Source organism: Hydra viridissima, unplaced genomic scaffold (assembly GCF_058129835.1).
Source record: "Hydra viridissima isolate aposymbiotic clone 2 unplaced genomic scaffold, HvirCarnegie_v1 scaffold_7, whole genome shotgun sequence".
Taxonomy (NCBI): domain Eukaryota; kingdom Metazoa; phylum Cnidaria; class Hydrozoa; order Anthoathecata; family Hydridae; genus Hydra; species Hydra viridissima.
In genome coordinates this window covers 2991574-3016449 of record NW_028324306.1, presented here as the reverse complement: position 1 = coordinate 3016449, position 24876 = coordinate 2991574, and the positions used below count along the sequence as shown (strand labels likewise).

General features: G+C 31.2%; 1 protein-coding gene and 2 pseudogenes across 1 annotated transcript; 1 reads left to right on the top strand and 2 right to left on the bottom strand.

Moving 5' to 3' along the window:
- Nucleotides 1-8138: 8138 nt before the first annotated feature.
- LOC149885635 (uncharacterized) lies at nucleotides 8139-9577 on the bottom strand (annotated as a pseudogene).
- Nucleotides 9578-11302: 1725 nt separating this feature from the next.
- LOC149885634 (zinc finger BED domain-containing protein 4-like) lies at nucleotides 11303-13345 on the top strand (annotated as a pseudogene).
- A 5505-nt stretch (nucleotides 13346-18850) lies between these two features.
- Nucleotides 18851-21628, bottom strand: LOC149885633 (uncharacterized). Its single transcript, XM_090093344.1, has 3 exons — nucleotides 21280-21628; nucleotides 20876-21062; nucleotides 18851-20651 (listed from the first exon to the last, which is right to left on the bottom strand). The coding sequence occupies exons 1-3, from the start codon at nucleotides 21611-21613 to the stop codon at nucleotides 18917-18919; spliced, it is 2256 nt and encodes a 751-aa protein (XP_089949470.1). The 5' UTR covers nucleotides 21614-21628; the 3' UTR covers nucleotides 18851-18916.
- Between the last annotated feature and the right edge of the window lie 3248 nt (nucleotides 21629-24876).

The window sequence follows — 24876 nt, the reverse complement described above, 5'->3', positions numbered from 1 at the left end:
ACGAGACTTGAAAGTTTCAAGTTCGTGCTTGAGAAAGTCGAACTTGAAAAATAGCCGAGGCGTTGAATTCAGGGCGCTTATCTGAAAATGCACTTCGCAACCAATAGCGGCAATGGATTTTTTTTACGGGAAAAACCATTTACTGAAACAAATTCGTATAATGATATTTGTATAATATACGATCAATATATAAATTATATGACAATATAAATTACAATTTAATTACAGGTAATAGTTTAGCTAATCATGACACTTTTACAACTTTAAAGCAGTAAAAAGGAAAATATAACAAATAAATGTGTTATTATAGTCTGTTTTTTTGTTTACTGCCTATTCTGTTTCCTTTTATCAAAATGAAAATTTTGTCGTAAAGATTTATGATCGGAATTGCTCATCATATAAAAGAACAAAAATTTCAAAATGCATATCCACAATAGAATTTTTGCTTACTTCATAAATATTTGTAAAATGAATTCTAAAAGACGAATTTTCAGTCAGCAAGAAAAATCGCTTTTGATCAATATAATCAAAGACTACAAAGACATCGAAGAAAAGAAAACGGATAATGTCTCCCTTAAAAAAAAAAATCTTTGTGGGAAGAAATAACGCAATTCTTCAACAGCCAAGGCATCGGAGCTAAAAGAGATCAAAAAGAACTAAAGAAGTGCTGGATGAACTCAAAGCAAAAAGCAAAACAATTTGTTGATTTGTAAGTAGTAAATAAAGAAAAAAAACAAAGATTATTTTTAAAGACAAACACCCAGTGAACTTATAGACATGTTTTAGACATCTAAAAGTAGTCTTGTGTACATTTAGCAAACGTTATTTATATCGAAAAATGTTATAAAAATATGAATTGTGGGACAATGATTTTCTTGCTTAAACTGTATGGTTACCAGTAAAGTTTATACAGTGCTGGACTTCTCTCTGTCAGACTATTACAACATGTTTTCTTGTCGATATTACTTTAAAGTTAATAATATGGGGTTTTCCTAACCAATTCTTTGGATTTTAGTGAAAGAAAAAAGCTAAACAAAACTGGCGGAGGTCCTAGTCAAACTCCTGTTCTGTCACAGGAAATTGAAAGCATTCTGCAGATATTACCACCAAAATCATTGAATACTATTTTGACACCATTTGGGGATGATGCTATACTGCGATGTAATTTTATTTTTAACTTTATTTCTTTTCAATACTTTTTTTTTTTTTTTTTTGTTAATTTCATTTTTATTTTTTAATTTTATCTTTTTTCTTATATTTTAATGAAAATTAAGGTTTTTTACAAATACTGACAAAACTAATTATTTTAAACAAACTCGGTTTTCTCAATGCTAAAACGATATATATATGTATATATATATATTTACACATTTTTCATCATATAAATATATTATTTATTTATATAAATATTCCGAACGAGTCAATAGAGATCACATATGCAGACAGGACTTCTGATACTATTGGGCCAATCATAGAAACAGAAAAGAAAACTTTTACTGAACCTTTGATACCATCTGGTTCATTAACACATGAAAAAGAACAATGCTCAACATTAAAAAAGATATCTCTCTCTAAAAAAATTGAAAAAAAGCAATATAATGAATTTCATGAACTTGATAAAGAACTAATGCAAAAACAAATAGAAATAGCTAGCATAAAGATAAACTCACTCTAGCAAAAGCAACAATACAAACAAAAAGAACATGAAATTAAAATGGAAATTTACCAAAAAAAATTGTCACAGTTATAAGTATTTAAAAAAACACAACAGAATTATTCTAATCGAGGAAAATAATTTTCAAACGACATCAGATCTGGTGTTTTTTTGGAATGTTTTAATTTATTAATTTATTTCTTAGTGAAATTGTTATTTGATATATAGTACTAATTTGAAATGCATTTTTTTTTTTGAAATAATATGCAGTGTAAACATTTGCAAATATAACTTTTATCTATAATCAGACTCACAAAAAAGATTTTTTAAAAAAATTGGTCCACAATTTGATTTCTTTTTGTTTCTCCATAAATATCTCTTGTAAATGCTTCAGCGCCATCTTCTTGATTGCTATTTTGTATTTCATTGTCTTCAAAATGATCATTTTCTAGAAGGCCAATGTTGTGAAGCACGAAACAGGATACAATTATGGCTATGGAATTTTGTAATTTTGTTCGTAAGGGAATGTTAAGACAAGGAAATCGTTTTTTTAATATACCAAAACAACATTCAACTGCCATACGTGTACTTCTCAAACTGTAATTGTATCGGATTTCATTTTCATTTTTTGGGTTTGAAAAAGGTGTCATTAAATATTGTTTACAAGGATAGCCAGAATCACCTATAACATGAACATGTTGGCAAGCTTCTAAAACTTCTTTATTAGCTGAGTTGGAAAAAACTCGTGAATCATGAACACTTCCAGGCCATTGAACACAAGCAGATAAAGTTTCTTTTGAAGGACCTGCAATGACCTGGAAATGAATCCCTTATGTTTCGATATATTTCTGGGTTTTCTCCACCAGGATTTATTATAGGAATATGTGTTCCATCAATTGCTCCTATACACCCTGGGAATCTTTGAATTTGGTAAAATCTAAACAATGGTTGACAAATATAAATATTTTCGTTATCAAAGAAAATTTTAAAGTTTGTATGAAATAGCAAAATGCAAATATCCATGAAAACTTATTATCACCTTTGCTGAATTATCAAAGAATCAGCTTCTGTTGGAAACTTTATGTACTGATATCTTTTGTTGGCAATTTGAATTGAAATGTTTTTAACTACTCGACAAAGAGTTGACTGATTAACTTTCAGCTCCTCCAAATCTCCTATTACTCTCTAAAAGAGTGTACTTAATTAGATCAAACCATACAAACTTAAATGTGAGGTACCTTATTTATTGTTACTTGAGTATATGATTACTTTATTTGTTGTTAAAAAATGGTGTTATTTAAAAACATAATACAAAATCTACAATAAGAATACAATAAGAATACAATACAATAAAAAGGTACCATTGTCTAATACCATTTCTTGAATATCTACTCGCTTGGAATGAACCAGTAGCATAAAACCGAAATGCAATAGCCAGTTGTTGTACAGATGAAAGAGGACACCCTCGATTGCTAACATTGTTGTTAATAATGTCATTAGCCAATATTAAAAAGGTTTCCTTGGAAAATCTGTAGCGCCTTTTAAATTCTATATCATTATAAACTTCTAAAGGATTGGCTCTGTCAATAATAATTCTTGGTATGTGATTTGGCATATTTCTTCTTCTTCTTCTTCTAAAATTCAGCTCATACCGATTCATTTTTGAACGTTTTAAAACAAGTTTTTTTTAATATTTCATATTATAACTACTTCTTCTCTTGAATTCTCTTTTACTCCTTTTACACGTATCACTTCTTTGTATAACTGCAATTGTTTATTACTAAATGGAATTTACTTTTATACTGTATCACAAAAACGTGCCTTAATCAATAGCCTTTTATAATGCTAGGATGTTCGACATTTCAAAAAGCTAATAAACATTTCTAATGGCATCAAAATATGACATGTTGGATCATTACATACGAGTTACAGGATGTTTTAAAAGACACACGTTTTCACAATGTTGGTATTCAGTTTTCTGTAATGAATTCATTGACAAATATACTTTCACAATGTAACCTTCTAAATTAATTACGTCAATATGCCCAAGTAACTACTTTTGCTTGTTAAAGACTCATTTTCATACTTGCAAAGGTTGTAATAAGTTATATAGTAATAGTAAAGTTTTGTTACGCATCAGCAAAATGATAATGGCGGTCTGTTTTTTTTTTCAAGTTTGGTTTCAAGATTGGTCTGGAGCAGACTTGAAAAAATGACTTGAAAATTCAAAAATTCTCGTTTTTCAAGTCTGACTTCAGTTCAAGTTCGCTTCTTGCATTCCGTTCAAGTCAGACTTGAGATTTGAAGTCTGACTTGAAATTTCAAGTCGGGTTCTTGCATTCGGAAGGAATTTTTGCTCTCTCAAGTCTGGTTTGAAGTCAGACTTGAAAACGGTCTATTTTTAGCGGTTTTCAAGCCTGACTTGAGTTGAAGTTCGCTTTGTGCATTCGCTCAAGTCGCGCTTAAGGTTTGAAGTTCGACTTCAAATTTGAAGTTCGGTTCTTGCATTCCACCCTAAATGATTGCGTCTTTTTGCTCATTACGACAGAATTCGTTCTACCGTAAATTTGATTCGTTTTTAAACGGTTTTTTACGTTTTTGATTTGTAATTAATAGCTGATGATTGCCGTAAGGCACGAAACTGTAAGTACTATTAATATGTTGTTTTTCTCCATTTAAATAACAGATATATATATATATATATGTTGGCGCTACTCCACTTTCTCCCCCCAACCCCCTAATTTTATGATTGATTCTGATAGAGAATTTTATGCTGATTAAGAATCGTATAAAAACATGGGTCTCAAAATCAACTGAAAGTGCTCTAATCTGAAGTTGAAAGTACAAAAATATACCACAAATCGCTAATATTCGCCATCTTGAAAAGTGATTTTTTTTTGTTTAAAAGTTATCCTTTCAAAGTATCAGCAACCTGGTTTTTATTTTTTATATTAAAGATTTCGAATAATAGAACAAAGAACCGGTGCGTTAAGTTCATAATCAGGTGTATTGACCGCATTTTTTTTCTACTAGCAGGTAATGGAATTTAATGGCATTTACTCTTATCGCGTCAATTTGCATTAACTGGATTCTTAGTTTGTTAGCTTGAGTGTCTTTTAAAACTTTTGTCAAATAAGTTGAAAAATTCTTTCATTGATTATATTCTACAATTAACTTTAAAACAAGTTAAAAATTTTTTAAATAAAAAATTAATTCTTTAAAACTATGGACTATCTTTTAATACTTCAAGTTAACCCCCCGTGAATTTATTTTTATTATGTTTGTCATATAAAAAGGAGTGCTTCCTACCATACCACATTAATTCCTACCATACATCAATGGATACTTCCTGGCTCTATTGTCTGGAGTGATATGTGGGCAGCATATAATGATTTGCAAGCTCCTGCATATTTACATGGTACCGTTAACCACACCCTAAACTTTGTAGATCCACAGACAGGTGTAACAACAAATCACGTGGAAGCTATGTGGTGTCGAGCAAAAGCAAAACTTAAATCAATGATGGGGCCAACTAATCGTGAAATGGTAGCTGATTATTTATCCGAGTTTATGTGGATGCAGAGATTTTCCGAACATCGGTTTTTTCACTTTTGGGATCAAGTTTTAACAGCATATCCTGTTTGATATCCTGTGTGCATCAAACGTAACATACATTATAATTCATGCCTAAGGTTGTGTAAATCAAAAAACGGCTATTTTCATAGCCACACAAAATTATTAAGAACATTTTTTGCAAAGAACGTTAAGAAAGCCCTTTTTTTTACTCTATGAAAGTTTGTCTTTCCAATTAATTTTTTTCTTTAATAACAAAAAAAAAAAATAATCGAAAATTCTGTTATAAAACTAAAATTCATAAGAAGGAATCGCATTTTCGCAAGAGCGACACGTTTTATAACTTTATAACTCGATCGTCTGCCTGATAGCTCTGGAAAGAACTTACGCGTCTATATTAAACCAGAAACAATTTCTTATAGTAAAAACCAGGCTGGCAATGTTTGGCGGTTAAAAACAATATCAACCGTAAAGTTAGTGAATTCAAGATGGCGAATATTAGCGATTTGTGGTATATTTTTGTACTTTCAACTTCAGATTAGAGCACTTTCCGTTGATTTTGAGATCCATGTTTTTATACGATTCTTAATCAGCATAAAATTCTCTATCAGAATCAATCATAAAATTAGGGGGGGGGGGGGAGAAAGTGGAGTAGCGCCATATATGTATATGTATATAATGACCACACGCTCTATTTTGTTTATTACGAATAACTTCCACCGACAGAAACCATTTTGTTTATGTGGTCATCAAAAAGCTTTTCAAAACAAAATCGCTAAGTATTACCGAGTTCTCGACACTTCAGTGTGTGTTATTGAAAGAAATAATTAAACGTCGGATTTTCTACCCTACCTTCTGAATCAAAGTATGAAAAAATAATATAATTTAATATCGATGTCTTTTAGCTTTTAGATAACTAGAAAATTTGTGCTTAACAATTTAAACCCTTGTTTTTTGAAACATTCATCTTTAAGTTTAAAGACAGTATGCGTCATTTACCATATTTTTGTCAATAATATTTTTTTCAACTTAGCCCAATTTTTGTTAAGTATTATTCAGCTTAGACAACAAATTTTCAAAAACAGTTTTTTTAAAAAGAAGTTATAGAAGGTAGGACGAACTACCATAAAAACTTGGACTGGCCTTAAAACCTGAGCCGAAAAAAATACAAACAGCGATAAATTCTTCGAGTTTACGCAGTTTTTTACGTAAAAATAATTTACTAAAATTGCGTTTTTACAAAAGATTTTTTCTCTCGAAGAAAACTTGGAATTGTTTATAGCATTGGCCCCTAAATTAATACATAGATTTTGTTTTTTCGGTTAAGTTTTCGGTTAAGTATTAAAATGTAATTTTAAAGCAGTTTCTAGCGTTGTTAAAAAGGATTATATATTACTATAAAAATACACATTTATATTATAATTACATTTTAATCTACAAATAAAAATATCAACTTAAAAATAACGTTTTTATCTTTCAGATCAAAAAGTGGTTTTAATGAAATGTTATGCACTGAAACCATGAAAATATTTCTTCATTATAATAGCATGTAATTTTTTTACTTAAAACTCATTAAAAATTATTATCAATATGACTAACGTCGTTCATGGTTTGTATAAACTTAACTACGTGAAATTTTTTATTCCTTTCTTGAAACAAGATTCCGCAATTCTAGATGCACATTTCTTTAATGGCAATCATTTATAATGATCGTTCTGTAAAATTGATTTTGTCATCAGTTAAAATATTTTCTTTCAGTTATAACTGAACTACAAAAGACATTAAATGCACCCATACACTACCGAAAAAAAGATATTCATATATTAACCTGAAATTCATATCCTATTTGAACTTGGTAGAAATAGTTTTAAGTTTCTATTGGGGTCAGCATGTAAGTGGGTCAGCATGTAATTATGTTTGCATGTAATTGGGTCAGCATGTATTTCTGTCCACATGTACCATGATGATGTTCTCTAAGTTGTAAACTTATTTCTTCCTCTTGTTTCACGTTTCGAATCAAAATTCAATGTAATATCAACTATAGTGGGTTAGTATTTGACAATATGTTGAATTTATTTATATGTTCCACGTTGTTTACGGAGGTTTCAGATCAATAAAACTGGGTTTTTAAGTTAAACACAATAATTCACAAGGAAAACATGATGCAGTCTTTTTTTTAAAAAATATTTTAATCTCCTATTTATGTTTATATTATTCTATTGCAACTTCAGATTTTCTTTTGCATAGCTATTTTATTTTTGTTATAAAGTTTTTTATATTTTCCTACTTTTTTAGTCTAAACTTTAAATGAGGAACACCGGTAATTATTTTTTAAAAAATGATGCCTTAAAATCACATTTCTTGAAATGTGATTTCAACCTCCAATTGAATATTAGAGTACGCAGAAACCCTGCAGAGTTTTAAAGAAGATTGCAAAAAAAATTGGATGTATTTGTTTTTGCTTTTTTGTTTTTTTTCATATCCCAAGTAGTTGAGAATTTTCTTCCGGTCTCCTACTTCCGTGATTGTCTCGAGATAAAATCAAAGACAGAAAAAAATCATTAAAAAAATTTTAACAGCTTCTAAAGATATTATTTTAACAATCAGTTTAGTTAATCATACAACCCAGTTCAACCCAATTAAAAAACTAGCAATATTGTTTTGCCTGGAGTTGACATAAATATACAGAATGGCGTAAAACTGCTGAGTATTCTGTAATAGGGGCAAATATAATACAATATTCCTTTCGATACTTCGCTTCAAATAATCCCACTTTCTTTAGAAAAATTAATTTATTTTTCCACTGTAAAACATTACAAGTAAAATTTTGTGTTCAAAAAAATCAATTAAAGATAACGATTTGCCCAAATGATGCAGATCCATTGGTTAAGAGATTTTTAAACACGTCAGTTTAAAAGCCATGCGTAGTTTTGCTATATAAAAATTTAAGAAACAATTTAAACAATTTTTTTTTTTTTGTGAATATTTGGTTAAAAAAAAATTAAGAAAAATGAAAACCTTTACCTTTTATCCTTCTAATAACCTTTTCCTCCATACCCATACCCTCTATTGTACAAGCTTACACCATATCCCCCATATCCACCGTATCCGTATCCCGTATCTGCGAAAATTTAGAAAGAAAAAAAATTTTAATGTCAATTTAAAATAACAGATAAAAAAGAAGTTAAAAAAAGGTATACAATTCTTACTGTATGAATTGTAATTAGGATCTGCTTTTGCTTTCATCGACTCATCGCGGTAATAGCCTTTTCCGTACCCATATCCTTTGTTATATAATCCACTGCCGTATCCGCCATACCCGCCATATCCGCCGTATCCGCCGTATCCGCTATATCTACCATATCCATAGCCTATGGGATCTTCTTTGGTTGTTTTAACTGATTCATCGCGGTAGTAGCCTTTTCCGTATCCATACCCTTTGTTATATAATCCACCTCCATATCCACCATATCCACCATATCCACCGTATCCGCCATACCCGTTATATCCACCATATCCTTTATCTACAAATGATTGGCAAAAATATATTAAAGCATATGTTAAATGAAATCTAAAAAGTCATAAATAAGTAATAAAGGAAGTGCAAAATGGCAAATGTTATTTATGGGAAATTAATGTTGATATTTACAGTATGAATTATAGATCGGATCTTCTTTTGTTTTTATCAATTCATCGCTGTAGTAGCCTTTTCCATATCCATATCCTCCACCATATCCACCATTTCCTCCGCCGAATCCGCTGTATCCTCTGCCGTATCCACCGTATCCTCCGCCGTATCCGCCATATCCTCCGCCATATCCGCCATATCCTTTTTCTGTAAGATTTGTTATAGTTGAATTAATAAAAAGTTCCTATTTTGCATAGGAACTTTTTATTAATTTCAACTAAAACTTAACATCGACTGAAAGAACTCTGACAAAAAGATATAATTTGAAATAACAAATTTAGCAGCTTAAGCTATTGAAATTCTTACTGTAAGGGTAGAAATTTGGATCTTCTTTCGTAGGTTTTACTGATTCATCTTTGTAGTAACCTTTTCCATATCCATAATTACCACCAAATCCGCGATACCCACCGTATCCGCCGTATCCGCCGTATCCGCCGTATCCATATCCTTTTCCTAAGTAAATTTGTTTAAAGAAAAAGTTGAACATTTTAAAGGACATTAATAGATTTCAATCGAAGATGCAAAATAATTACCTTTTCAAACAGTTACGTTTTGAAACACTTACCATAAGCATAAATCGAAGGATCGCTGTTCTTTGCACATTCAACGTAGACAGACAAGTAAAGGAGAACTATCGAAAGAAGAATGTTTGATAGATGCATGTTGTATGCGTCCCTAAATAATGAAACGTCTAAATGAAAAAGTGTAAATAATATTCAAGTTTATTAAGTTCTTTTATTGCAGCTAAAAGTGACCGTACGTTTAGATGCTGGAAAATTTAATGTCCAACGAAGCAAGCTTTGTAATCAAGCTCTCCACAGCACCTTTTTATACAGATCACTGTTTCCTCGTGAGTCATAGAAATTCCTTATATGAAACGCATAGACACGCTTCAATGCGGAACTAAATGCCAAAAATGTTTTTAAGTAACTTTTATGCCTTTTTGTGGCTCTAAAGTACAATAAAAAACGGTTTAGAGAGAACCCGAGTGAGTAATAAATGGAGCTAAAAAATTATTTTGAACCTGTAGCCTTGTTTAATTGCTTTTAAAGTGTAATTTAATTTCACATATTATTTAAATTTGATGGCAAACTCTAGCTTTGTTTATGACTTTTAATGAGAAAAGATATCATTTGGTACCATTTATGCATTATTTTTATACTTTTCAGAGGTTGTAGTATTTAGCACATAGCAAAATTTCCGGTTTGTATTGATTAAAATTGGAAAGGGTTCCTCTAATTTATTATAGTATTTTAAAACATAAAAATAAAAAAAAAATCCAAAAAAAATATCCAATAAATTTAAAAAAAAAAAATCAAACTAAATAGTCAAAAACATTTTTTTAAATATTATTAAGGGCTCCATTCTACACCTTGCTGTTTTAAAATTTAATCGCTGCGACCATGGAAACCATATCAATTTATATGATAGTTTTATTAGAACTAACAAAACCCACTAGTGTTGGAAAAAAGGCGAATATTTGCGTTTTGTTGACATTTTAATCCTCTTCAAGCTTAAGTTAAAGTACTTTGCGTTGGTCAGAAAATAAATTGGAAACTTCTATCATTTTGAACGACATTTTTTCATAATCTACATTTTCATATTGGACTGCAAAACATTGGGACATGCTTTAAAGTTTTATATAAAAAAGTGTTGGCAGAATCTTATGTGTTAAAAGTTTTTTGTGTTAAAACGTGTTAAAAGAGTTTTTGAAAATGATAACTTGCGACAACTAAAAATCTGGACAAACTTTGTAGCTTCAATATGTTTTACAATGTTTCGTAGTTTCATAATTTTACCAATTATTTTTCAAATTTAATCCTCTACAATATATCGGAGCTTTATTATTTCAGAACTTAATTAAATGTCTAAAAGCTTGATTAATCAAGAGGCACTCCGAAAACGAGTGACCACTTTTTTGGATTTGCAACCAAAAGATGGGCCGATTCCAATTCCGATTCTCCCGATTCCAACGATACTCAAGAAATCGTAAGAATCGCGATTCTCTACCTTTTTTTAACGATTCCGATCCTTTCTAAAATGACTTTTGAACGACTTCACTTCTTTTATTAACACTCCCTTGATAATTGAAATAAAATATTTACTGTTTGACGTTGTGACTTTTTTTTGTTTAATTTACTTTAAATTTTCACTATTGCGTTTTATATCATTGTTGAAGTTAAGTAAACTGTGAAGGAAAACCTTAACAAAAGTAAACGTTGCAAATACGCAAAATACTGCCACAAAATTTCAATTGATATTTAAACCGGTGATAAGTACTATTATAATTATTTTATTTGCTTGTTTTATTATAACTATTATTGTTTATATTATTATTTTTTATTATTACAAATGCTGTTTTTATTTCAGAATGTAGTATCATTATCATGCAAAAACGTAAGAAAAGCGAGGTATGGGACTATTTTGCGATCGATTTAAATGATATGAACTCTGAAATATGCAGCTTTTGCAAAACAGTTATATCCAGAGGTGGTGGCAGAATTTTTCAGTCATGCACAGCATCGAACATGCTAAAGCATTTAAATACTTTTCATAAATCTGATATCAAAAATCAGAAACAGGGTAAAGCTAGTATTATCGATTTTGATATATGCGTGGATAGCTCTACTGCAGGACCATCTTCTAAATCCATTCCTAACCCTGCTTGTGATACTCCGACGACCATGGCAAGGGAACCTCGATCTACTACACTCACATCCGTATTCACAAGTCTCGGGCCTAAGTCTGAGGATGCGGAGATTAATACTAGAAGCTCTTCTTCTACACTTATTTCTGTAAAAATGAAGCCTAGATCTTCCTTTCCTAAACAACAGAAAATACACCAAGTGTTTGCAAAGACCAGGCCTTTCACATCTACTGATCCGAAGTCAATAAAAATTACAAGGCTTATTGCAGAAATGATATGCACAGATAACCAACCTGTTAGTATAGTAGAAAATCCTGGTTTCAAAAGGTTACTGCAGCTTTTGGAGCCAAGATATACAATACCAAGCAGAAAACATTTCTCTACTAATAAATTCCTAATATTTATCAGAAGGTATCAAGTAAAATTCGTTTCTTGGCAAAGAAAGCTGATCATGTTAGTATAACTACTAATGTTGATTACATGAGCCTAACAGCACATTTCCTCACAGAAGATATAAAACAAATTCACATTTCTCTTGAAGAGGTACTTTTTCCTTACGAGTCCCACACTGAAATAATCTTGTTAAATTTATGAATGAATCACTTGAGCGTTGGGGACTACTTGAAAAACTCAACGTAGTAGTAAGAGATAATGCCAGAAATATTGTCTCTGCTATGTAAGTAGGGAAGTTTTCAAACATTCCTTATCTTGTCCCATACACTTCATTTGTTTGTAAAAGATGGCTGTCTTGACAATGAACGCATTTCTTTACTAACTGTTGCATGTAGAGGAAAAGTGGAACAATTTAAACATTCGGTTAAATCGTACAAACGTTTGAGAAAATCTCCGGAGATTTTGCGACTTCCTAAACACAACATCAATCAAGATGAGCCAAATAGATGGAATAGCACCTTCCACATGCTAAACCGTTTAATTGAACAAAAAGATGCGATTCTGTTGGTAACGCCACATTTCCCAAAAGCTGCTCGACAAAACAAAGAGTTGTCAACCGAAGAATGGGACAATTTGGTTTTTCTCGTTGCTGCTTTAAAAGTTTTTGAAGACGTCACGCTTACTGTAAGTTCATTAAAAGTAACCACATCAGAAGTTATCCCAATAATAAATACAGTTAACATGTCACTTGATTGCATCAAGGACTACGGAAATTTCAAAGAATCTCTGTGTGAATCTTTGCATAGTCGTTACGGTGACTGCGAGAACAAATATACATATGCTTTTGCAACAATACTAGATCCCAGATTTAAAAACAAGATTTTAAACTCTAGTGCATTCAACTCACCGATCAATAAAGCTGTTACTTTATTGATCGGTGAGTTGAATGCACTAGAAATAGACAAAGGTCTTGAAACTAAAATTGCTAAACGAACCACACCGGCTCCAGGTGCTGTCTGGTCATTATATAACCAAATAATTAACACAAATTCTGTGGTAAGTGTTGTATGTACTTCTATATTATTATTGTACTTTAGATATTGCAAAATATTTGACTATATTTCTCCGCGAAGCAACCTTGTTCGTCAAGGTCCGTGTTTCGGATTTAAAGAATTGAGAGAGGGCTATTACCACGATTAAGAACACAAAATAATTTTAAAAAAAATGAGTAGCCTCCTCAACTGAAGTGGCCCCCTCGGCCTTGGGTAGGTAAAAAAATTTTAAAAAATAAGTTTTTTTTTAATATTTTAGATACATACTGCGTATTGTCAGACGAAGTAACAGTGTACTTGAATGAACCTCTACTCGCAAGTCACGAAGACGTGTTTAATTACTGAAGGAAATCCAAATTTCTTGATATGAAAAAACTAGCACAGAAATATTTAGAGACGCCTATAAGTACAGTGTTTTCGGAGCGGTTACTTAGTACTGCGGAGCTTATCTGCGACCAGAAAAGAAGCCGGTTAACTCCGAAACGTGTGCAAATGCTTGTGTTTTTTAACAAAGACCTGCCATTTTTAAACTATCAGTACTAATGGTAGTGACTAATGTAAATGCTGAAGATACAACATTCTGCTTATCTCATCACTATCCATTACTTATGACTATATTATTTATTTCTTATTATTAATAATATGGTTATACAAACATTCACTATATTATTTGTTATTTATGAACATGATATTAGTTAAGTTGCTATTTTTTCACAAGGCCAACACGGTTCTTAAAGTAGGGGAGGGGGGAAGGGCACACTCCCTTATTTTGTAAAAAAAACCCCTCATTTTCGAGGTCAATTTAAAAAAAAAAAAGTTTTCGATAAAAAGGAGTGGGGAGGGCGTGCTCCATAGAGCCTCGGTGTTATTAACCCTGTTTCACCAGTACAAGTAACTGACTTTTAATGTTTTTATTTTTAAAGTCCGTGTAAGTACTAAATTAACTATAAGCACTATCAGTTAAATTAAAATAATAAAAATCACAAAAGAATCAAAATCGGTAAAGAATCGCAACTGAGAATCGGAATCGGTATTTTTTGATATCGGCCCATCTCTATTATTTACACCGTAGTTCAAATAAAAGGTATAAATTTACTTAAAAAATGAAAATAAAAAAATATTTCTTAAACCACGTGTTTAAATAATGTTAAGAGAAAGAAAAACAAAAAAAGTTACAAAAGCATTTTTTTTTTTTTTTTTTTTACTGATTCTGGTTTTTCATACAATTAAATTAAACATTTATTTTCATAATGTTCAATATTTATCGTTTACTTTTAAGGAGTATGACAAATATATAAATTTTATTTAAAATTTAAATAATCGCTTACATGATAAAGTTAAAAACATTAAAAGAATTTAATAACTTTTTTATTATCGTTTACCAGCAAAAAAACGCTTAAAAATCTAAACTGGAAAATTAACACCAGCCTGGGTAAAAGAGAAGCTCATGAACTTTAAAGATTTTTTGATGGAGCGTTAAAAAAAAAAAAAAGGCCAATCATTAAAAAATTTTTTACGTCACAAAAAGTTATGACGGAAAAGTCACACGTATTTACGTTAATGTAAAGTTGTTAATAAAGAAAATGGTTCACTGACTAAAGGTGGTTTCCACTCATCCGTTTTTGCTACGGGAAAGGGAAAAAAATTACTTGAGCATGCGCAGTGATTAATTTTCAAAATTAAATTACAAACTGCGCACGTTCACGTGATTAATTTTCCCTTCCCTTTCCCTTTCCCGTAGCAAAAACGGATGAGTGGAAACTCACCTTAACTCTTTCTGGACAATTTGGTGGACAAAAAAGTTTTGTTTTTTTTTTTTCGATTTTTGGAGTTTTTTTGTAGTTGATAGGATCAAAAGATTGCTGATTTTTCAAACAGTTTACATTCCATTAAGGAGCTAACTTTTTTCTTGATTTAAAAGAAACGATATCTTGAAAATAATTACAGCTTGAACCATTATTCTTAGTTGGTCAATTATTAAAATTTAAGTTAATTAAAGTTAAAAGAAGTTAATTATTAAAATTTATAAATTGTTTGATATAATTAAATTTAATGTAATTAAAATATACAAATTTATTTTTTTAAGTTTATGCAATTTTTATTATGCAGTTTTAAATGACTGTTTAAACAATACTACTATTAATAGAAGTCGTACAATAAATAGAGATCGCACTATAAATAGAAATCGTATGTAAAATAAATGGTTGCACGGGTACACAGAAACAAGTTGAACAGCAATCATGATGATTTTGAAGTTCATGAGCAGTCAGTTCGTAGGAGATTTGATCAGAGTGAGTTAGATTATTTGGCATGTGATTTGGGCCTCTCAAAAAAAAAACTTTAGAAATCCTAGTATCAAGACTAAATGAGAAACTTATTTGAACAAGGAGTGAAGGTGCCATTCTTTCGAATCTGAGAAAGTAAATTGTTTCAACACTTTGAAAGTGAGTACCTTTTTTTGTTTTGCTATAATATTCCTAATTTACAGAAGAAACTAGGTCTTTAAATCTTCAATCAAATTGAATGCTGAATAATTATTGATAGCTTAAAGCAGAGTTTAATGTGTATTCTTCTACGCATTGGTAATTTATTTGGTGAAATACCTATTGGCCATTTTGTCATTCTTAGTAAAGAAAACGTAGAGATGTAAAGAGGGTCATTGAGTAATTGCAATATGACAAACTCAGTAGAATTTTATCTGTGTCAACCTAAAATAGTGGGCTTCTTTCTTGGTCATCAACTTTGGGTCAGCAACTTTGGGTCAGCAACTTTGGGTCAGCAACTTTGGGTCAGCAACTTTGGGTCAGCAACTTTGGGTCAGCAACTTTGGGTTAGCAACTCTTTTCTGAATGAAGGATAGCAGATCTCGAGGGAAGCATTAGGTTGAAATAAATTAGCCAAGAACTGATTTTAAACCTGGAGATCCCAACACTTACATGAGCCGCTTGTTGACAGAAAGAAAGTAATTTTACCACCTCTGCATATAAGACTTTTCAATCACCCTCCTATACTTTTTCTTTCGAATTTCCTCAAAAATCTTTAATTGTTCGTGCCTTTGGTAAATTAGCTGCATATATAATTTTTGGCACAAAATTAATGTACACAAGCAACTTTTTTGTTTCCGAACTTTGATTTAAAATTAAATTAAAAATTATTAGGTGTTTTGTTTTTTTCATATGAGTAAATACAATTGTTTCCAGACTGACTAAAATGAGACAGCGTAAAGAATGATTCGTCATCAAGAACGAAATTAATATCTCGATAATTATCAAGAAGCTTCCTATACTTTTGTCGGGTTGCTCTTTTTCGAAGTTTTGATAGCAAAGGTCTAAAAGATTTTTTGTAACATCTACAATGTGTATTTTTTTAAAATAGTTCTGATTATTGATGGGTGCTACTAAATGATCCGTATTTAATTTACATTTCGCGAGTTTAGAATTATTTAGTCCTATCTCCAAGTTTAAATGTTGGGAGAAAGTTTTTGATTTTTTCTAAAAGTAAAAATTGTTTAAAGTTTTAGGTTTTATTTTTAAAGAAATATTAACTTATGCTTTAAATAATTTATGTTTAAGCAAATTAATTGAAAAAAAATTATAAAATAATGCGTATTTTAAAAGTTATCATCACTAACTAAAACTAATAACTCATTTTCTTCCAACTTAAAATTGGAGATTGAACTAAATAATTCTAACCTCGCGATTTCATACCGCTTAGTAATTAAAACAAGGTAAGCAAGTGGAAATGAAAATAAGAAAAGCTGGCATAAAAAAAAAAAAGAAAGAAGTTCGGGAAAGTTTTAAAGGTGAATTGGGTCTTTGATTTTTTTTTTTGGTAATACCGATGAAGGAACCTGTGCTCGTAAACTTTTCAGAAATGCTGCGAAGTCGATTGAGATAGCAGGAGTGCGCTTAGAATTAATAAAGCGCTAAGGAATTACTCTATATTGATGGTATCCTATGTCTGTTACCCATCATAAAGTTTTATTTCATGGCAGAGCCATTATGATGTGCATTCTTCCCATAGGACAATAGTCTGCAGAATCCCAAGAGGCTTGAAACAAACATAACAGGCAGTTTAGGGATTATTTTGCACAAATACTGATTTATTAAACAGACTGCTAATTACTTCAGATTTGATTATTGCAGGTTTGAGAGCATGCCCGAAAACTAAGCATATTAAAATGAATCCAGAATTGTTAAATTTATTAGAAAGTGATTGCTTTAGAAAGTGACAATTCTTTGTACATATCTGAGGATTCACTAAGTGAATATATTATTGCCAGTGATACAAAATAACTGAGTAATCCATTTTTGCCTCTCAAAATGTGTTTTTTTATTTAATTGTAAAATCTAAATTTAAATGTCTCTTTCATAAAAATTCTTTTAATATTGAAATTAAAATCTAAAACCTTTAAGTTCATTAAGTTTGCTCTATTTTATAAATTTCAAAAATTGTTATGTATGCTTATTTTATTTTTATTATCTTCTATTTTTATGATTACTATACCTATAATTACACTTTAAATAAGCAAAGTTTATAGTCTATATTCGCGTTTGGATTTTTTTCCTTTTAGATTGTTAAAATGACACACTGTGCGGTCTACCGCTTCCAGGTTTCCTCTTAAAATCACCATATTTTCATAACATCTTGATCCAATGAAAAACAGATCTTTCGTTGTATCTCGTCACATATGAGCTTGTCAGATAAAAGTGTTACTTTGATAAAACTTGTATAACTCATTTTTAATCTCATCGAACGCAAAATGAAACAACCGAAATAGTTTTGATTACGGAATTATTCAAAATAAAAATCAAGCATTTCATCTTAAAACGATAATGATGTGCAATTAAGGAAGTAAAGGTCAGTAATTATGAGGCACAAGAGACGCTGTTACTACTTATTTCAACAACTTTTGATGGTTAATGGATTAGAGGTTTATGTCTTGAAAAACTTTTTATCATAAGATGACCAAGTTTTACGAATACAAAATATCAATAACAAGATTGAAAAAGAATAAACGGACTAAATCCTTATGTGGCGGAAACGTACACCCTTATCATTTTCATCGGTAATCACACCTTGGAATTAATAGTGTGTGTGAACTTGTTCACTGACGCATAGATACTTTTTTCTGTATCGCAAAATACGTAAATTCTAATTGAATTTGTATAATTGGTGTACGTTTTTTAAACAATAATTATAATTATAACAATTACTAGATGAAGAAAAAACAAAGAAACGAAATGATGTTGTGGTGTGATCTAAGTCCTATGCTGTAAGAAAGTCGTAAAGTCGTGGGGAAAATAATTTTTTAAGTAACTTTGACACCTTGTTAAACAAACGAAACTATTTTTCTCAAATATTTATTTTGGTATTTCACACCATGGTAAAAGGTTTTTCTACAAAAAAATCTGCATCACCTTTTTTTTCAGTAACAAGAAAGATGCAGAACTCATTTTTAGAATTAAGTGATTATAGGTAATGAAATGGCTTCTTTGATCGAACTTATTTATTTACGAATATGTAATATTATTGTTAAATTAATTATACAATGGAACGCTTTTTGATTATTCGACATAATTTTTATGGTTTATGCTAGGGGACGTCCATAAATTACGTACGCAGTAAAACTAATGCTTTTGGACCCCCCCTCCCCCCTTGTACGCACTTGTACGCTTTTAACCACCCCCTCCCCCTCTGCGTACGTACGCGTTATTTATTAAAAAAGTATGACCTCCCCACCCACCCACCCAAAAAAAAAAAGTTTTCAAAACATTAAATACAAAAAAGATCAACATTTTTAGTTAGAGATTTTTCTGTACTTAACTAAAAAATGGGCAGTTATTAACGAAAGGAAAGAAAAATGATTTAGAAAGGATTCGTGTTGCGAGTATTTTTAATTTAGCTATTTATATTTCCACAAATGGTGACTTAAATAAATTGAAAATGTTATGGAAAACAGGCATGAACTCTGCTTCTAATCTTTCATTAGTAATCTTCTCACTGACTTCTTCACTTTCACTTAAATCACTCTCCATATCAATCTTTATCTTTTGTTTGTTGTGTGCTTTCTTGTGCCGTTTCATTGCTGCCTTGGTCGGCCAGTATTTATTGCATTTGTCGCAAATTCCGTTTAGAAGCTTTTTTTCCAATGAAGGACAATACAGATCAAATGGTATAATTTTGTACTTTAAGCCTTCTGTAGGTATGTCTTGTAGCAAAAGCCTATGCGTCAGAGGTGCAAAGTTTGAATGGTTTGATACGTTTTTAAAATATCGAGATGGTTCCATCGCTTTGTAACCATTCTCGCAGTACTCGTAGATGGCCGGAAATGGAATGAAACGTTGGGGGATGGTATTCAGCCAATTTGTTTCAAACGATGAACAACATAACTTGTCCTGGCATTTCACAATTTGTAGACAATAACGCGATTGCTGGCAATGTTTCTCTACCCAAACAGGATCAGGATTCGGCGGTTTATATGCTTTTCCAACTGGTACTGCCCGGCAATTAACATGGTAACCGCCGATGACGGTTTTCTCCCAAACTTGGGATAAAACGTCAGCCGCTTTTTGAAAATTTTCTACCTCCAGTTCTTGGTTAATTGTCTTCCCAGAAGAATCAAGGTGATTGCCAAAATAATCATGGGGAAGAACTATTCCAGCCAAATCACGAGAAAGAGGTGCCATTCTTCTTTCAATGGGGTTGAAGGCTGAAAGCCCAGCTGCATTCACACCATGAAGCAAGACATCTAAATCCAGCAAGCGGAAGAGATCAACAGCAGTTGCTAACGTTTTAGGGAAGCGTGGTGCTTCATCTTGAGCTCCATCAGTCTCCATTAACATAATTGGTTTACGTCTAACCAACTTGGTTTCAAAAAGCTCCCTAACATCAAAAGCATGTGTAAAAGCATTCGATGTATCGTGTTTCCCACTTCGTATGCGTATGAAAGTGTCTCCACTGTAGGATACATTTCCATTATTGTTAACTTCGCATATGCCATACACCGATGGGATTAACTTGTGCTGTGGGCCAACGACAAAGTCATGATCCATAAGTTTGACCTTGTATTCCATATGCATCAGCAACGGCGCTTGAAGTCTTGCAGCAGTAAGACCCAACGGTACCCTGGCTTTATCATCATTGGACATGAAAAGCACAGCTTTTGGTCCAAACAATTTGCAAACTTCAAACATGTCATCAATAAAAGATTTGGCAAACATTCTATCATCATTTCTTTTTCGCAGTGAATTTTCTGGACGTAGTAGCTTCACTGGAACTGTGTTGACATGCTTTTTTCCTTCAGAAGTGTTTTCACGTCGTGGTAAAAGACGAAGGTACAAACCACTTCTACTCAAGTTGAAGCCTATTTTCGTCAGCTCTTTCTGAAGATCATCCAAAGTGGAGACACTGCGAAGACATTCTGTTCTTCGACGCTCGTCAGCTGCTGATGAACTTTGCACAACCTTTATGATTGTTGATAAAAGTTCTGGTTGATCAATTTCGAGCCGTGGTCGTCCAGGATGGTTTTGCATAAACTGTTTCAAAGCACTTGATACTTCAGGGTTGTTTTGACAAACTGTTTCGATGCCCTCTTTAAGTTTTTGTCTCCGTTTTCTTTGTCGTGCCGATTCACGAATCAATCTGAAAAACAAAATATTACACAAATCTTTGATTCCGTTATAAAACTTTCTATACTTAAGGTTACCTGGATTCTGCGAACTTTGTAAATACTCAATTAGAAATTCTTATTGACAATTTAAAAAACAAAATTTTGAAAGTTGCTGCCTGCTTAAAAGTTTGGTTTTTATGGCCAAGACGTCTTTCTATACTTCTAAGCTCTATTCGATATATCGCTTAACATTTACCTGTCCAAGTTTGGTTTTTCTCTTCTTATGCTTTCTTTCACATTGTCTAATTGTTTCCTCGTTACAGTAGACAAACCAGAATCGCGTAAGATTATCAAGGATGAAAGCTGTGATTCAAGATCTGAGATTTTCTTCCGACTTTTAACTTGCGCCGGATTTGCTCTTTCCTTCTCGTTTGATGTTAAATCTAAATTAGGAAATACCCAAAAATAAACTATTATAAATTCTTGACAGTTATAGAGATTGGATGTAGAAAAATTGGTCAAGTTGTCCAATTATAATGAATAAAACTATGCGATTGCAATATAGTCGTACAAGGTAGTTAAATTACCAATTCGGTTGATTTCAATATATAAAAAATCACGAGAGAAAAAGTTTGTAAATTATCACAAAAAATGGCTTACTAAGTTCAATCCTTTCAGGTTCTGCCGTAGTTGCGTTCGGAAAACTTTGTATTTTATTTGACGAAGACGGCACTGGATGGATATCTTTTTTCTTTTTGCTAGGCGGTGATAAAGTATTTCCCCAGAATGACATGATTGATCCTTTTGACTTTGTTGCTTTCACTTTTAATTCGTTTACTTTTTTTTCATACAAAGACTGATCATATTTTACTATTTTCCACAATTCCTGTGCGTGCTGATACTGCTTTTGTTTTTCAAGTGTTGAATATGCTTTCTTATATAACTCAAGGCGCTGAAGATACTTTTTCTCGTTCCCAACAAATTCGTTCGACATCTTGGAAATAAGCAGTTTTTTTTTTTGTTGCAACGTATTCAGTTATTTGAATGGAAAGATAAAAGTTTTTGTTTATTTGGAAATAAACGATTTAATCATAAGATTCAGTGTCGTTAAAGCGAAGAACGTAAAAAAAATAACCTGACCCAAATTAATTGCAGTCACATTTCGCAATAAAAGGTGTTGGTTTCTATTAGCATTAAAATTTGAAGTATTACATTGTTAATAAAAAGTTAATAATAAAATATTAATTTAAAATAATAAAAAATTAACTTGTTGTAACGTTTTAATTGAAAAGATAAAAACCAGGTTTGCGTATATAAAAAAAAGATTTTTTACGTTCGAAAAGTTCATTGCTTTTTGTACAGATCAAGTTTTAAAAACTTCTTCAGAGAAAGATTGTCAAACCGCGTACGTACTCGCTGTCTTGAAACCCCCCCTCCCCTTGTACGCATTTGTACGTTTTTTGGTAACCCCCCTCCCCCCATACCTGCGTACGTACTTTATGGATGCCCCCCAATCTTAAATCTTAATTTGACAAAATAATGTTATTCAAATAAGCTTGAATTATGTTACAAAAAGCAGACTTAACCATGTCGGATTTTTTTTACGACGAATGAAAATGGTAATGAATTTGTGAATGAATTTAGAAAAGATTGCCTACGGACCAAATAATTTCACATGAAAACTTCTTGAAGCTTTAAATTTACGTTCACAATAATTTTTTGAATGAGATGCTTTCATTAAAATTCAAACAATAAAAAAAAATTGATTCTTTATAATGTTTTCTATTTTAAAATGAAATTAAAGTAAAACCCAAACTCTAAATCTTTTCTTTAAACACGCAGAAAAATAATTAACTTTTTTTAAGACTCGGGGCAACAAAAATTTTATTGCATTCATTCCGACACTTTTTCTTACAGAATTTGATGTCTTGAATTCAAATCTGAGATTTGCAAGGAACTTTTTTAATTTTGCAAATTTTAGGCCATTAACAAATTATTTTTCCGAAGTATTTCTGAACAGCAGATTTGAAATTCAATTGGAAACACTTGGGTAAAGGAAATTAGTTGTCGGCACGAACAGATTTTCACCATTTTTTGAAGATGAACATTTGTAAACTTAGGAACTTTGTTCTTGTAAACAAAGTCTGTCAATAATAAATCTATGAGGATAATTTAAAAATGCCTTAAAAAGGTGTAGCGAAATATAAAAAAGCTTAAATGCACTTTGGCCGAAATAACAAAAAATCACCCTTTCATATCAATGAACAAAAGTTAAACATAACAGAATCTGAAAGTGATCTTGGAGTAATTTTCTTAAGCAATCTGAAATGGAAAAATTATGTAATAAAATGCGTAGGCAAAGCCAACCAAATGTTGGGTCGGATCAAAAAAATGCTTCGTTTGCTTAGATTATAGACTTTATGTTTCTTTTGTGCGACCACTGTTAGAGTTTGCAGTACAAGTTTTGTCACCTATTCGAAGGGGAGAAATTGAGTTATTAGAAAGAGTTCAACATGGTGCAACTCGATTAATACCATCACTTAAAAAAATCAACATACCGTAAAATTTTTTATTTAATAGATCGGCCAATTTATGGAATAGCTTGCCAAGCGAGTTGGTTAAAGCACAATCTGTTAACAGTTTTAAAGCAGGCCTTGATTGCTGGATGAGCAGCAGTTCAGCAAATCGGCTGTCATAGTGTGTTGATACCACACTCACTGGCTCACACCAGTTACAGCATTTACTAATACTAAATAAAATTTTTGCCAAGATCTGCTTTAATTCTATTTCTTGATACTTCATTCACCAGCCTTAATTTTGTGTATTTTTTTAGTATTTTTTCCAATATGTTGCCATTTTTTGCCTCGACTACTCTATAAGCTTCAAAATATGTAATTTACTATGCGTTTTTTTTTTAGTAGGTGTATTTTCTGATGGGGTTTTTTATAATTCATTTGATAATGCGAAACCTTTTATAAAGTCATTTAATTTATAATTATCTTGCAAAATGCGACCAGATATTTCATGTTTTTGTTTTTATATTTCACATATTATTGTATTTGTCATAAAAAGCACATAATAACCCATTTACTTTTGTCAAATAAAAGTTAGTTTATATATATCTGGTAAATCATATTATGTTTATGTTAAATACTTAGTTATTCTTGCGGCTTGCCATAAAATGGCTTTGCTAAATTCTTTAAAACTGTGACAAATAACATTTTTCTTTATTGTAGTTCTTTATTGTATTAATTTTAATCATGAGTTATTTATCCTTGTATATATTTCTGTTGTTAAACATAAAAATAGAAAGTTCTATAATATTAGTTGTTCCCTGGACATGAAACCATTGTGCTCTAGGTAGCTACAAAACTAGATGATATTTTGTATTATTTATCATATCTCTAGTTATACATGTACTAAAAAAGTTAGGTAAATGATCTCAATTTCTATATCATCAGCATTTTTTCTTAAAATATTAAGAATGTCTAGATATATAAAATTAAGCTTAAAACTTGGTTCTATTGCTGTTATCTTTAATGACAAAAAGGAAGTTGATGTGACTGGTTTGACGAGACCAAAAATTTTCGACGAATCCGACAGACTTTAATATTATTTATAATATAATTATTAATAATAACATAATCTTTAACATAACTTCTATTGTTTAAAACAAAAGACTTGTAGCAATGTGCAACGAGCATGGTCTGCAAAAAAAAACAATATCGTTTCTTTTAAAGATTATGAAACACGTTCACGCACAACTTTTAGCGACTACGAAGCTTCGTCTCCGAAACACGTCGACCTCAATTGTTTTATCTCCAGTTGAAATGTACATCAAATCGCTAATATTCTCCAAAAACGGCACAATAATCACCATTAATCTTTTTTTTTACTAAAAGCTAACATTTGAGTTTCGTATTTAAATTTTTATAACAAGTAACAAAAGTTGTTTTTATCTCAGCATTTGCTATAAAAGCGCTTTTTTAAATAACTTTTTAACGCTTTAACGCTTTTTAAAATTAGGAAGATCCAGAATGTATTGCGAAAAAAAAAAAAAGCATGCGATTCCACTGGGAATAGATCTATTGTGTAATAAACCAAAAAACATTTTTTTATGGTAGAAACCAGGCTGGTAGTATTTTGAGGTTGAAAGCAAAATCCACCGTAAAGTTAGTTAATGCAAGATGGCGAATATTAGCGATTTGATGTATATTTTTGTACTTTCAATTTCAGATTAGAGCACTTAACATTGAT